The sequence below is a fragment of the Scyliorhinus canicula genome, chromosome 2 (genome assembly GCF_902713615.1).
Source record: "Scyliorhinus canicula chromosome 2, sScyCan1.1, whole genome shotgun sequence".
NCBI lineage: Eukaryota > Metazoa > Chordata > Chondrichthyes > Carcharhiniformes > Scyliorhinidae > Scyliorhinus > Scyliorhinus canicula.
The window spans coordinates 187551717-187563718 of NC_052147.1; the positions used below are offsets into that span (position 1 = coordinate 187551717).

Below are 12002 nucleotides of genomic sequence, written 5' to 3' on the forward strand. Positions count from 1 at the left end.
AGATGACATTTTACTTTCAGGCAAGACCGAGGAGGAGCATCTCAGCAACCTGGATGGAGTTTTAAAAAAGGTTTTCAGAGGCGGGACTTTCATCTGAAGCAGAGTAAGTGCATTTTTCAGGCACTGAACATGGATTATCTAGGCTACCGAATCACTGCACAAGGCTGATCTCCTGTGAAATGTAAAGATCGAGCAATTAAGGAAGCCATAAATATGGCCGAGCTCAGGCCATTTATAGGTTTGATGAACTATTACGGAAAGATTTTGTTTGACCTGTCTACAAATGTTTGCACCATTGTACTTACTTCTGCACACAGAAACAAAATGAAAGTGGGAGTGTGCACAGATGAAGGCATTCAAAGATGTGGAAGGGTTGTTGCAATCAGAATATCTGCTAGTCCATATTATTTGAGACAGGAAACTTATTCTGTTGTGCGATGCCTCGGCGCACGATGTGGGGCAGTACCTTCTCATGGAATGGAGAACGGGGTCCAAGAAATCCATTGGTTTTGCATCTAGAACACTGACTAAGGCTGAAAAGGGGTATTCGCAGTTTGGCAAATAAGATCTAGCTATTGCTTCTGTGGTAAGAATATTCCCTCAGTACCCCAATGTTCTTTCACTCACCATATGTACAGACCACAAATCATTAATTAGCCTTTTCAATGAGTCAAAACATAATCATCCCTTGGCCTCAGCAGGAATACAGCATTGGATGCTTACATTGTCAGTATCAGTACAAGATAGTGTACAGGGCAGGGAAGGATAATGCAAACGCGGACGCGTTAAGTTGCCTCCCTTTACGAGATTTGCCAACCCAGATATGGTGTCCTCCCAAGATGATTTTCTTACTATAGACTTGCCCAATCACTAGTGAGTGCTAAACGAATTAAGCAATGGACGGACAGCGATCCTATTCGGTCACAAGTTTTTAAAAAATATATTTTTATTCTCCTTTTTCACATTTTCTCCCAAATTTACACCCAACAATAAACAATAATCAGTAACAAATGCAATGTCAATCCCCATATTGATAACAACAATCGCATCCTCCCACAAAACCCCCAAACATTAGCCCGAATGTTAACATAAACAAATAACAAAAAGGAATCAGGAATCACCCATAGTTACCATTAACACACACAGCCCCCCCCCCCCCACACAACTCTCCCAACCCCTCCCCCACCCTAATGTTCGATGTAATCCAATTCTCGAAAGTGCATAATGAATAACACCCATGAATTGTAGAACTCCTCCATCCTTCCCCTCAGTTCAAATTTGACCTTCTCAAGAGTCAGGAATTCCAGCAGGTCCTCCCACCACGCCAGGGTACACGGTGGAGAGGTTGATCTCCATCCCAACGTCGATCCGCCTTCAGGTGATCAACGAGGCGAGGACTACAACACTGTTGTACAACAGAGCCCCACCCAATCCCGAGCAACCTGCACCCCCAGGTATCTAAAGTAAGCCCCTGCCCTATGGAATGGCAGTCGTCTCCCCCCCGGCACCACAAAATATTCACACGTCTAGATTTAATTTGTACTGCGAGTAAGACCCAAACAACTGAAGCAGCTCCAGTATTCCCCCTATTGACACACTTGGTTCCGACACGTATACTAACAAGTCATCGGCATATAAGCATTCTGTCACAAGTTAAAAGATTTCTGATGCAAGGAAGGTTATGGGTTGAAGACTTGGGAGGTGCAAAGACGAAATATGTAGGGTGATTGTATACTGTGGGGGTCGAGTGTGATTGTACCACTCCCTGGTAGTACGCAAGTAATGGATGAAATTAATCAGGTTCATTCTGGTGCCTCTCAAATGAAGAGTCTAGCCAGGTCAAGAATTCATGTGGATTTTGCTGTTCCTTTTATGGGTCTGTTTTTAGTCATCGTGGATGCACAGTCCAAGTATACATCATGAGCAGAATAAGTATACAACATTACAGTTCCCAGTACTATAGAGAAGATATGCCAAGTCTTTGCAACTCATGGGTTACCTGATTCTCTCGTTTCTGATAATGGCAGAACATTTACAAGTGAGTTGCTCCAAGAGTTTATGCAAAGGAATGGAATACGACATGTGCCACCATGCCTTTTCATCCAGCTTCAAATAGTTTGGCTGAGTGAGCTACTCAGACATTGAGGGAAGGATTGAAGAGGCTGTCAAGTGATACTTGGGGACCCAGAGCACAAGGTTATTTCAATATCGTATTACACCACAAACAACTACTGGACTCTTCCCAGCTGAATTATTGATGGGTAGTAGACCAAAGTCTTGCCTGGATCTGCTACATCCAGGTATCAAAGCAAAGTGGGAAGGAGACAAGAAAATCAGGAGAGACATGATTGTCATGCTAAGGAAAGACATTTTAACCCGAATTATTGTGTTTGAATCAGGAATTTTGGCAGTAACCAGCATTGGGCTACCTGGAATTATTCTTAACCAAAGTGGCCAGTATCTTTGGTAGTGAAAATGAATAATGGAAGAGTTGTTCACAGGCACCAAGATCATATCTGTCGACACCATATCTCGGAAACTGCAAAGGTTCCAGATAACATGAAAGGAGGAAATGCGGCAGTGGAAATTCAACAAGAAGTGGTTCCTGTTGTACCAGGACTTCCAGTGGACTCTACTATTTTTATAATAATAATCTTTATTAGTGTCTCAAGTAGGCTTACATTAACACTGCAATGAAGTTACTGTGAAAATCCTCTAGTCACCACACTCCGGCGCCTATTTGGGTACACGGGGGGGGGGGGGGGGGGGGGGGGGGGGGGGTTCAGTTCATCTAACAAGCTCGTCTTTTGGCACTTGAGGGGGGAAACCGGAGCACCCGGAGGAAACCCACACAAACACGAGGAGAATGTGCAGACTTCGCAGACAGTGACCCAGTGGGACACTCATGCACCGATACTCAACCTACTCCTGTGCCCACAAGTTCGGTTGAACGAAGTCAACCATCACCAGGGCCAACAAAGATCACTTGAAAATCACAGCATAGTCACACAGCTCCTGAGTGACCAAAGTATAATTAAGGCATTAGTTTCAATGTTCTTGTGTATTTAACTGTCGTTGGTTCTAATTCTCTTCTGTTACTGTTATTGGCGACATATCTCTTCAGCAATATAAAGAATAAGTAGATAATGTGCACATTTACCTGTAGTTAAAGGTAATGGTGCAGCTATCCAGTGACCCAAATGAGGGGCTGTGTATGTCCAGACAAGTCGGTCACCCTCCTTCCTAACTGTTCCAAGTCCTCGGTTTACCCAAGCACCTTTGACGAAAGAAGAACATTGAGGCTCATTAGACTTAAATTATGACAGACAAAAAACACTAAAGAAAGGAGGTAGGAACATTTTAAATGTCCTAACTATAATCTATTAAGCTCTTTTGAATTGTGCACTTGAATTGGAATTGGAAAATTGTGCATGCCATTACGCTATAGAAGGAAACTGATAGAGGAAAAGCAGGAATTATGGATTAGTTAGCTAAACATCTATTGTCAGCACATTAATAGAGTCTATAGTTAAGGAGAAGGTGAACTGAAAAATGAAATGAAAATCGCTTATTGTCACAAGTAGGCTTCATGAAGTTACTGTGAAAAGCCTCTAATCGCCACATTCCGGCGCCTGTTCGGGGAGGCTGGTACGGAGGTGAGCAGACACCTTGAAAATTTTCCACCGATCAAAGATCTCCAGCATGGATTTGTAAAGGGTAGGCCATGGCTGATATATCTGACTGGAAAGTCCCTTGGAAGAAACTGTTTGCTGAAGTTTGTGGTTCTTTTAGCATACTTTCATCACAGCAAGCTTGCAGATTACAGTCTTTGACTTGCAGTCTGTAGTAATCTTATTTGCAGATTCACTCATTCAGTGTCCCTGTGGTTTAGAAAATTCGGTACTCAGGCAGCAGGTTTTCTGTAGAGACACTTTATTTCACTTCAAACTTTGCTTTTAGCTTGTGATCGGTCTTCAGGCCTCGAAAGAGGATAGCACCCAGAGGCTTGCTGGAGAGTCTGTCCTCAAAGTGGCCTTCTGGAGAGAATGAGCTGGATTTCCTCAGGAGAGTTCATTGGATTTTTCACCGGGCTGCCAGAATCAAAACTGAAACCAAAGCCCAAACCTTGGACTCGGAAAAATATATCACTGGGATCAGATCCAATCACCACCTGTTACCGGGCAGAGGACAGCCTTTTGGGATAATTCATTTACCACCAGCCAATCAATTAAACCGAGTCCACACTGATACCGGCCAGTCTGCAATCACCAGTTTAAACCAGCCTTCCGGATTCTGTAGTTTGAAGTAAAGGCACAGGAGGTTTCTCATCTTAAAGTGAGATAGGACCATAGACCCAGAGATATAGGAGCAGAATTAGGCCATTCGGGACTAGAGTCTGGTCCATCATTCAATCATGGCTGATATGTTTCTCATCCCCATTCTCCTGCATTCTCAGCATTTTGTGGCATTGAGTTCCACAAATTCACCACCCTCTGGCTGAAGAAATTCCTCCTCATCTCAGTTTTAAAGGTCCGTCCCTTCAGTCTGAGGCTGTGCTCGTATGTTCTATTATCTTATGCTAGTGGAAACATCTTCTCCACATCCACTATCTAGGCCTCGCAGTATTCTGTAACTTTCAATTAGATCCCTTTCATCCTTCTAAACTCCACTGAGTACAGACCCAGAGTCCTCAACCACGCCTCATATGACAAGTCCTTCATCCCCAGGATCATTCTTTTGAACCTCCTCTGGATCTTCTCCAAGGCCAGCACATCCTTCCTTAGATATGGGGCCCAAAATTGCTCATAATATTCCAAATGGGGTCTGACCAAAGTCTTATAGAACATCACAATTACATCCCAGCTTGTGTTTTCTAGCCCTCTTGACAGGAATGCTAACACTCCATTTGCCTTCCTAACTACCATCTGAGCCTGCATGTTAACCTTAATAGAATCAAATCCTGAACTAGGACTCCCAAGTCCCTTTTTGCTTCTGATTTTCTAAGCCTTTTCCCATTTAGTAAATAGTCTATGCCTCTACTCTTCCTACCAAAGTGCATAAACTCACTTTTCCACATCGTATTCCATCTGCCACTTCTTTGTCCATCCTCCTGCAGCCTCCTTTCTTCCTGAGTACAACCTGTCCCTCTACATCTTTGTACCATCTGCAAACTTAGTAACAATGTCCTTCATCTTCAAGATCGTTAATGTATATCATGAATGGTTGTGGTCCCAACACTGACCTCTGTGGAACACCACTGGCTGTCATCCTGATAAAAGGCCTCATCATCCCCACTCTCTGCCTTCTGCCAGTCAGCCAATCCTGTAACTATGCCAGTACCTTGCCCCTAACACCATGGACTTTTTAATCTTATTTAGCAGCCTCCTGTCTGGCACCTTGTCAAAGGCTTCTGGAAATCCAAGTAGATCACACCCACTGATTCTCCTTTGTCTATCAATCCCCATCCCCCCATACGTTTGTCCATTAGTAATCCATGAATCAAAAGCACAATAGCAAAATAAAAGGGAAAATAAGGGAATAAACAGAAGGACCCTTACAATACACAGATAGATGATATAGTAAGAAGTACATAAAGAAGCATAAAAATGCAAAGAGATTTTGATAGATTGAGTGAATGGGTAGAAAATGGATTTCACTGTAAGTTAATGTAAAGTAATTTACTTTGGATTTAAATAGGGTAGAACGGAATACTTTAACTGTGAAAATCTAGAGACAGAAGGTCCAAAGAAACTTGGGGATCCTTTTCATTCAAAATTATGAACAGGCACAGAAAATAATCAAAAGGATAAATGGAATGCTGGTCTTTGTAGCTAGAAGTGGCTGGAGTATTGTGGACAGTTCTGGCCATCACACCACAGGAGATATATACTAGCCTTGGAGAGAGTGCATAGCAGATTTACCAGAAGTATATCTGGACCTCAAGAGTTAAATTGTAAAGGAGACCAGGGTGATATTCCCAACGGGCGATTTACAAACATACAAAGTAGGTGTAATTTGATAAGATCATGGCTAATCTGACTGTAATCAATTTATTGAAGTTTAAGATATAAGAGGTAACAGATGGTGTTGATTGAAGTAAACCGTTTCCTCTGATTGGAGGGTCTAGTGTTCGGGGCATAGTCAAAAAATGACGCTAGATTTTTCAGGAGTGAAATTAGCAAATGTTTGTTCATGCAAATGGAGGAATAAGTTTGGAACTCTGTTCCACAAATTGCAATTGATAGAAGATAAATTGTTGCTTTTATAACTGAAAATGAACAGACTTTTGATAAGTAAAGGTGTAAACTGAAATGAAGCATAGATCAATATTGATCTCTGAATGGTGCATTAGGTTCACCGGGCTATATGGTTGACTCCAATTCTTATTTAAATATTTTATGACCAGTTACAAAGTACTAAAATGCTTCTGAAGTTTCTACATTTTTACCTACTTCTCAGGTCTAGACGTTTTTGCACAACACCCCAGCTGAGACACTAACAGGTAACTTATTCCAGGCCTCTGATAATTCAAACAAACTTGTAAAAGTAACTGTCTCTGTGCCCACAGGGAAATGCCTGGGACCATTTCTGCAAAATGCGATCCTCCCAGGTGGTGAATCATAGGTGAAAATCATTCAGTTTTATGCAAAGCAATGAGGCAGAAACATTAGATAATAGTTTAAATTGCTTCTTAAAAATAGCTTATGTCATTTTCCTATTAAACCTGGAATTGCAATTCTGCTTTTCAATTTAGAATGGTGGATCAAGTTATCAGTTTGTATTGTATTTAAAAATAAGTTTAAATAACAAATAGTAAACTCGCCTACTATCAAATGTAGAGTTAGGTCCTTAAAAATTGGACAGCGGCAGGCTTTTTCCAGGACCAGAAATTCCACCCACAGACAACTGCCAATCAGTCAGGGCTGGGCAGCTCTTCATTGCTCAGCAGCGCCACTGGCAGTGCAGTGGTTGCTGCTGGCAATGCACCCACCCAAGGCCCAGGAGCCGTAAAGAAACTGGCCACAGACGTGATAGCAGGTGGGGAATCGTGAGGTTGGGGTTGCAGGGAAGAGGGGTTGGCAGAAGGGAAGGGGCTTGGCTCTCAGCAGGCCCCCTCCCTGCCCGATGCCAAGTCCCTCAATCAAGCACCGAGTGCCTTTGAATGACAAAACCCCCAGGAGCTGGCAAACAACCCGGACAGTTTTCTCAGTGAATACATCTTCACATGCATCTCTTATCCACCACACCACCAGATTATCAGACTCCTCAATGCATCCCACTCCATTACTCACAGATTGAGGCCTAATATCCGAGTTCTACACCTCACACACATTCTAATAATGCCAGCCTCACGCATCTCTTGCTGTGAGCACATTCTACAGCTATTCTGCTAGGTCATCACACTAGAAGGTTGCAGGACAAGGAGATCTACTCCTCCTTAACCCTGCAGAAGGGATGGCTCTTAGCATCATGAGTTTTACTCTGAAGGGGCCTGTGGCATTCAGTATCACTGAGAATATGGAGGATGATGCTATGGTCCTGCCTTACGCTCCTTCTCACTGCCAGCACATCCTCATGCTGCAATAGGCAATGACGAGCAAGCTGCATGCTTCCCACCATGAACACCTTCGCCTCGCGTTCCAGCATTTTAGAACCGCCATCCGTCCACGTAGGTGGAAGGGAGAAAGCAGCAGCATAGAACTGAAGAGGTCCATCACTTGGTTTGACACTGCAACTACCAGCTTTGATACTGGTACTGCACACATACCATGGAAGCTATTCTGCAGTTGGGATCTGCAGGTGCTGAGTCACGTGGGCATGAGTGGGTTACAGCCTGGATAAAGAATGGTTTGTTTATCAGCTCAAGAGAGGGCAAAGTGACAGACAAATTCTGCAGCAGGAAACTCCGACAAGGGTCTTGATGGGATAGTATATAGGACAGTGTTGATGGGTATTTAGTTATTATTTAATGGGCCATGAATGTCACTGGCAAGGCCAGCATTTATTGCTCATTCCTGAATGCATTTGGAGAAGGTGGTGGGTGAGTTACCCGATTGGGCCGCTGCAGTCTTATCTGTTGTAAGTATACCCACAGTGCTGTTAGGAAGAGGTCCAGGTGTTTTCATGCGTCTGCTGCCCATACCCTCCTAGGTTGTAGTCAGAGGTTTAGAAGGTGCCTTTGGTGGAGCTTTGGTGGGTTTATTCACTGCAGCCTGTGTATAGTACACACTGCATACCAAGATGGTTGGTGCATTGGCTGACCTGCCAATCAGTTTCCTGACACTATCAGGTGCCATGGGAGTTCAGCTCAGGTTGTCAGAGAGTATGGGATAGGGCTAGTATTCAATGCTGCCACTTCTTGGTTAAAAACTCCGCAAGGAAATATCTAGGCATTATGCAAGGGATGTTCTGGCCTACTAAGTGGAAATGGAAAACTAAACGATTAACCTTGAACACCATTCCAAATGTAAGCCACAACTGCAGAACAAACGGGCAAGCAAGGCAAGGAGCACACTTTCGTCAAAGAGTGATCATGAACTGGAATGGTTCTCATGATAGGATAGTGGAGGAAAAATATCTTGAGTTAATTAAAATGCAGTTGGATATACTGCAGGTATGAAGGAGGATGGGAGACAATCTGAGTTTCTATAGAATTATGAGCTAAAAAGACCAAACTTACTACATACATTTAATTACATTCAGTTAGCATCTGCCCCACAGAGACTTAATAAATATTGTGCAACTGCAGTTTAATAGTCTCCTATTCAGTGAACGCACTTTAAACAGGCCATTTCACCAATAAGTGACGTCCCACAGCTTCACATCTCGAATGTTGAAGTTCTGCATACTGACAATGTACTTCTCACCAGATATTAAAATTTGTCCATATTAATCAGGATTATGATGTTGAGATTTGCTCACATACCAATTTTGAGGTCAAATGTCCAGGCTGGAAGAGCATCTGCATGCGTCACTAAATCTGTTGGTCCAAGAGGTAATGTAATTTGGACGGATCCTGCAACCTTCACATTTTCTTCAGCAGAAAACAACTGAACACTAATGGCAGCCAGAGGTGTCAGTTCAATGCTCTTCAGTCCTGTTACAAGAAGTCATTTACTGTTAAAGAACTGTGTACAAAAAAAGCAAACAAATTAATGTTGACATGAAATTATGTTTTTGGAGGTCAATATAGATTCATTATTCAACCAAACCAAAAGGGACACACACCTAATGAACTTTTTTTTAAATAAACATTTTATTGAGGTATTTTTGGTATTATAACAACAAAATAAACAATGTACATGAAACTATAGACACAGTGCAAAAGCCGTCTCCCCCCCTTACAGGTCCACCTTTATTAACCTCCTACTCGAAGCTAACTAACCCACCCCCTTCTGCTGACGATTAATTTTCCACGAAGAAGTTGACGAACGGCTGCCACCTTGACTAACTTGATTTTCTCCAAACAGAGAAAGCTAGCCATGTCTGATAGCCAGGTCTCCGACTTCGGGGGCTTGGAGTCCCTCCAAGCTAACAGTATCCGTCTCTGGGCTACCAGGGAAGCAAAGGCCAGAATGTCTGCTTCTTTCTCCTCCTTATTTCCCGGATCTTCCGACACCCCGAAAATCGCCACCTCTGGACTCAGTGCCACCCTTGTTTTTAACACCGTGGACATAATATCTGCAAACCCCTGCCAAAATCCCCGAAGGTTCGGACATGTCCAAAACATGTGGACATGGTTCGCTGGTCCTCCCGCACATTTTGCACACCTGTCTTCCACCCCAAAGAATCTGCTCATCTGGGCCACTGTCATGTGAGCCCGGTGAACGACCTTGATTTGTATCAGGCTGAGCCTGGCACATGTTGTGGACGCGTTGACTCTACTCCACGCATCCACCTACAGACAATCCTCTATCTCTCCTCCCAGTTCCTCCTCCCACTTGCGCTTCAGCTCCTCTGTCTGCGTCTCCTCTGACCCCATAAGTTCCTTGTAAATGTCAGAGACACTCCCCTCTCCTACCCACCCTCTGGAAACTACCCTGTCCCAAACCCCCCTTAGCGGTAGGAGTGGGCAGGTTGATACCTGTTGACGTAGGAAGTCCCACATCCGCAGATACCCAAATTCGTTTCCCCTCGCCAACCCAAACTTCTCCTCCAGCGCCCTTATACTCGGAAAGCTCCCCTCTATAAACATATCCCCCATTCTCTCAATCCCTGCTCTCCACCATATCTGGAACCCCCTCCATCCATACTCCCCAGGGCAAATCGGTGATTATAACAGAATGGGGACCAGACCGATGCTCCCTCTGCTCCCACATGTCTTCTCCAATGCCCCCAGACTCTCAGGGCCGCCACCACCACGGGGCTGGTGGAGTACCGTGCCGGCGGGAACGGCAGCGGCAGTTACCTACGCCCCCAGACTGGTGCCCTTGCATGAAGCCACCTCCATATGAAAATCACTTGTCACGAGTAGGCTTCAATGAAGTTACTGTGAAAAGCCCCTAGTCACCACATTACGGCGCCTGTCCGGGGAGGCTGGTACGGGAATCGAACCGTGCTGCTGGCCTGCTTGGTCTGCTTTAAAAGACAGCAATTTAGCCCAGTGTGCTAAACCAGCCCCATACCATACCCAACCAAACCATATGCTCCCATGCCAACCCCTCCCCCACCACCCATTTCCTGATCATGGCTATATTCGCCGCCCAGTAATAGTTCCTAAAATTTGGCAGCGCCAACCCGCCCTCTCCCCGACTCCACTCAAGCATTACCTTCCTTACCCGCGGGGTGTTGCCCACCCAAACAAAGCAAGTCATCACTTTGTTGACCCGTTTAAAAAAGGACCGCGAATAAATATGGGGAGATATTGAAACACGATCAGTGATCTCGGGAGGACGGTCAGCTTCACTGCCTGCACCCTCCCAGCCAGTGACAACGGAGGAGCGCCCCACCTCCAAAAATAGACCTTCATTTGGTCTACTAGTCGGGCCAGATTTAATTTATGCAGCCGGTCCCATTTCCGCGCCACTTGAATGCCCAGGTACCTAAAGCTTCCCCCTACTAATCTAAACGGCAACTCCCCCAATCGCCTCTCTTGTCCCCTTGCCTGGACCGCAAACATCTCACTTTTCCCCATATTTAGCTTATATCCCGAACACCGGACAAATTCCCTTAAAATCCTCATGATTTCTTCCATCCCCTCTATTGGGTCCTATACATACAGAAGCAGGTCATCTGCATAGAGCGAGACTGTGCTCCACACCCCTCCCTCCCCCGGACCAGCCCTTCCAGCCACTTGAGGCTCTCAGGGTAATTGCCAACGGCTCTGTAGCTAGCGCTAACAACAGTGGGGAGAGAGGGCATCCCTGTCTCGTCCCCCGGTGCATTCTAAAATAGTCTGATGTTGCCCTATTCGTCTGTACGCTTGCCACAGGAGCCTTGTACAGCAACCTGACCCAATCATTAAAGCCCCATCCAAATCCGAACCGTCCCAGTAGCTGCCACAGATAATCCCATGCTTTTGTCATTTTTATAAATGACCTGGAGGAGGGAGTAGAAGGATGGGTGAGCAAATTTTGCAGATGACACTAAAGTCGGTGGAGTTGTGGACAGTGCAGAAGGATGTTACAAGTTACAGAAGGACATAGATAAGCTGCAAAGCTGGGCTGACAGGTGGCAAATGGAGTTTAATGCAGAAAAGTGTGAGGTGATTCACTTTGGAAGGAATAACAGGAAGACAGAGTACTGGGCTAATGGTAAGATTCTTGGTAGTGTGGATGAGCAGAGAGATCTCAGTGTCCATGTACATAGATCCCTCTAAGTTGCCACCCAGGTTGAGAGGGTTGCTAAGAAGGCCTACGGTGTGTTAGCTTTTATTGGTAGAGGAATTGCGTTTCGGAGCCATGAGGTCATGTTGCAGTTGTACATAACTCTGGTGCGGCCGCATTTGGAGTTTTGCGTGCAGTTCTGGTCGCCGCATTATCGGAAGGATGTGGAAGCATTGG

At 44.7% G+C, this 12002-nt stretch overlaps 1 protein-coding gene across 2 annotated transcripts in view; it reads right to left on the reverse strand.

Moving 5' to 3' along the window:
• The window catches only part of LOC119961832 (protein FAM171B), a 69851-nt gene that overhangs the window by 14944 nt on the left and 42905 nt on the right, over window positions 1-12002 (reverse strand). For both annotated transcript variants that reach the window (XM_038789213.1, XM_038789212.1), the window contains exons 5-6: window positions 8927-9097; window positions 3161-3277 (exon numbers count right to left, since the gene is read on the reverse strand). In XM_038789213.1, the coding sequence (XP_038645141.1) occupies window positions 3161-3277; window positions 8927-9097 (288 nt within the window). The remainder of the gene's footprint in view (window positions 1-3160; window positions 3278-8926; window positions 9098-12002) is intronic.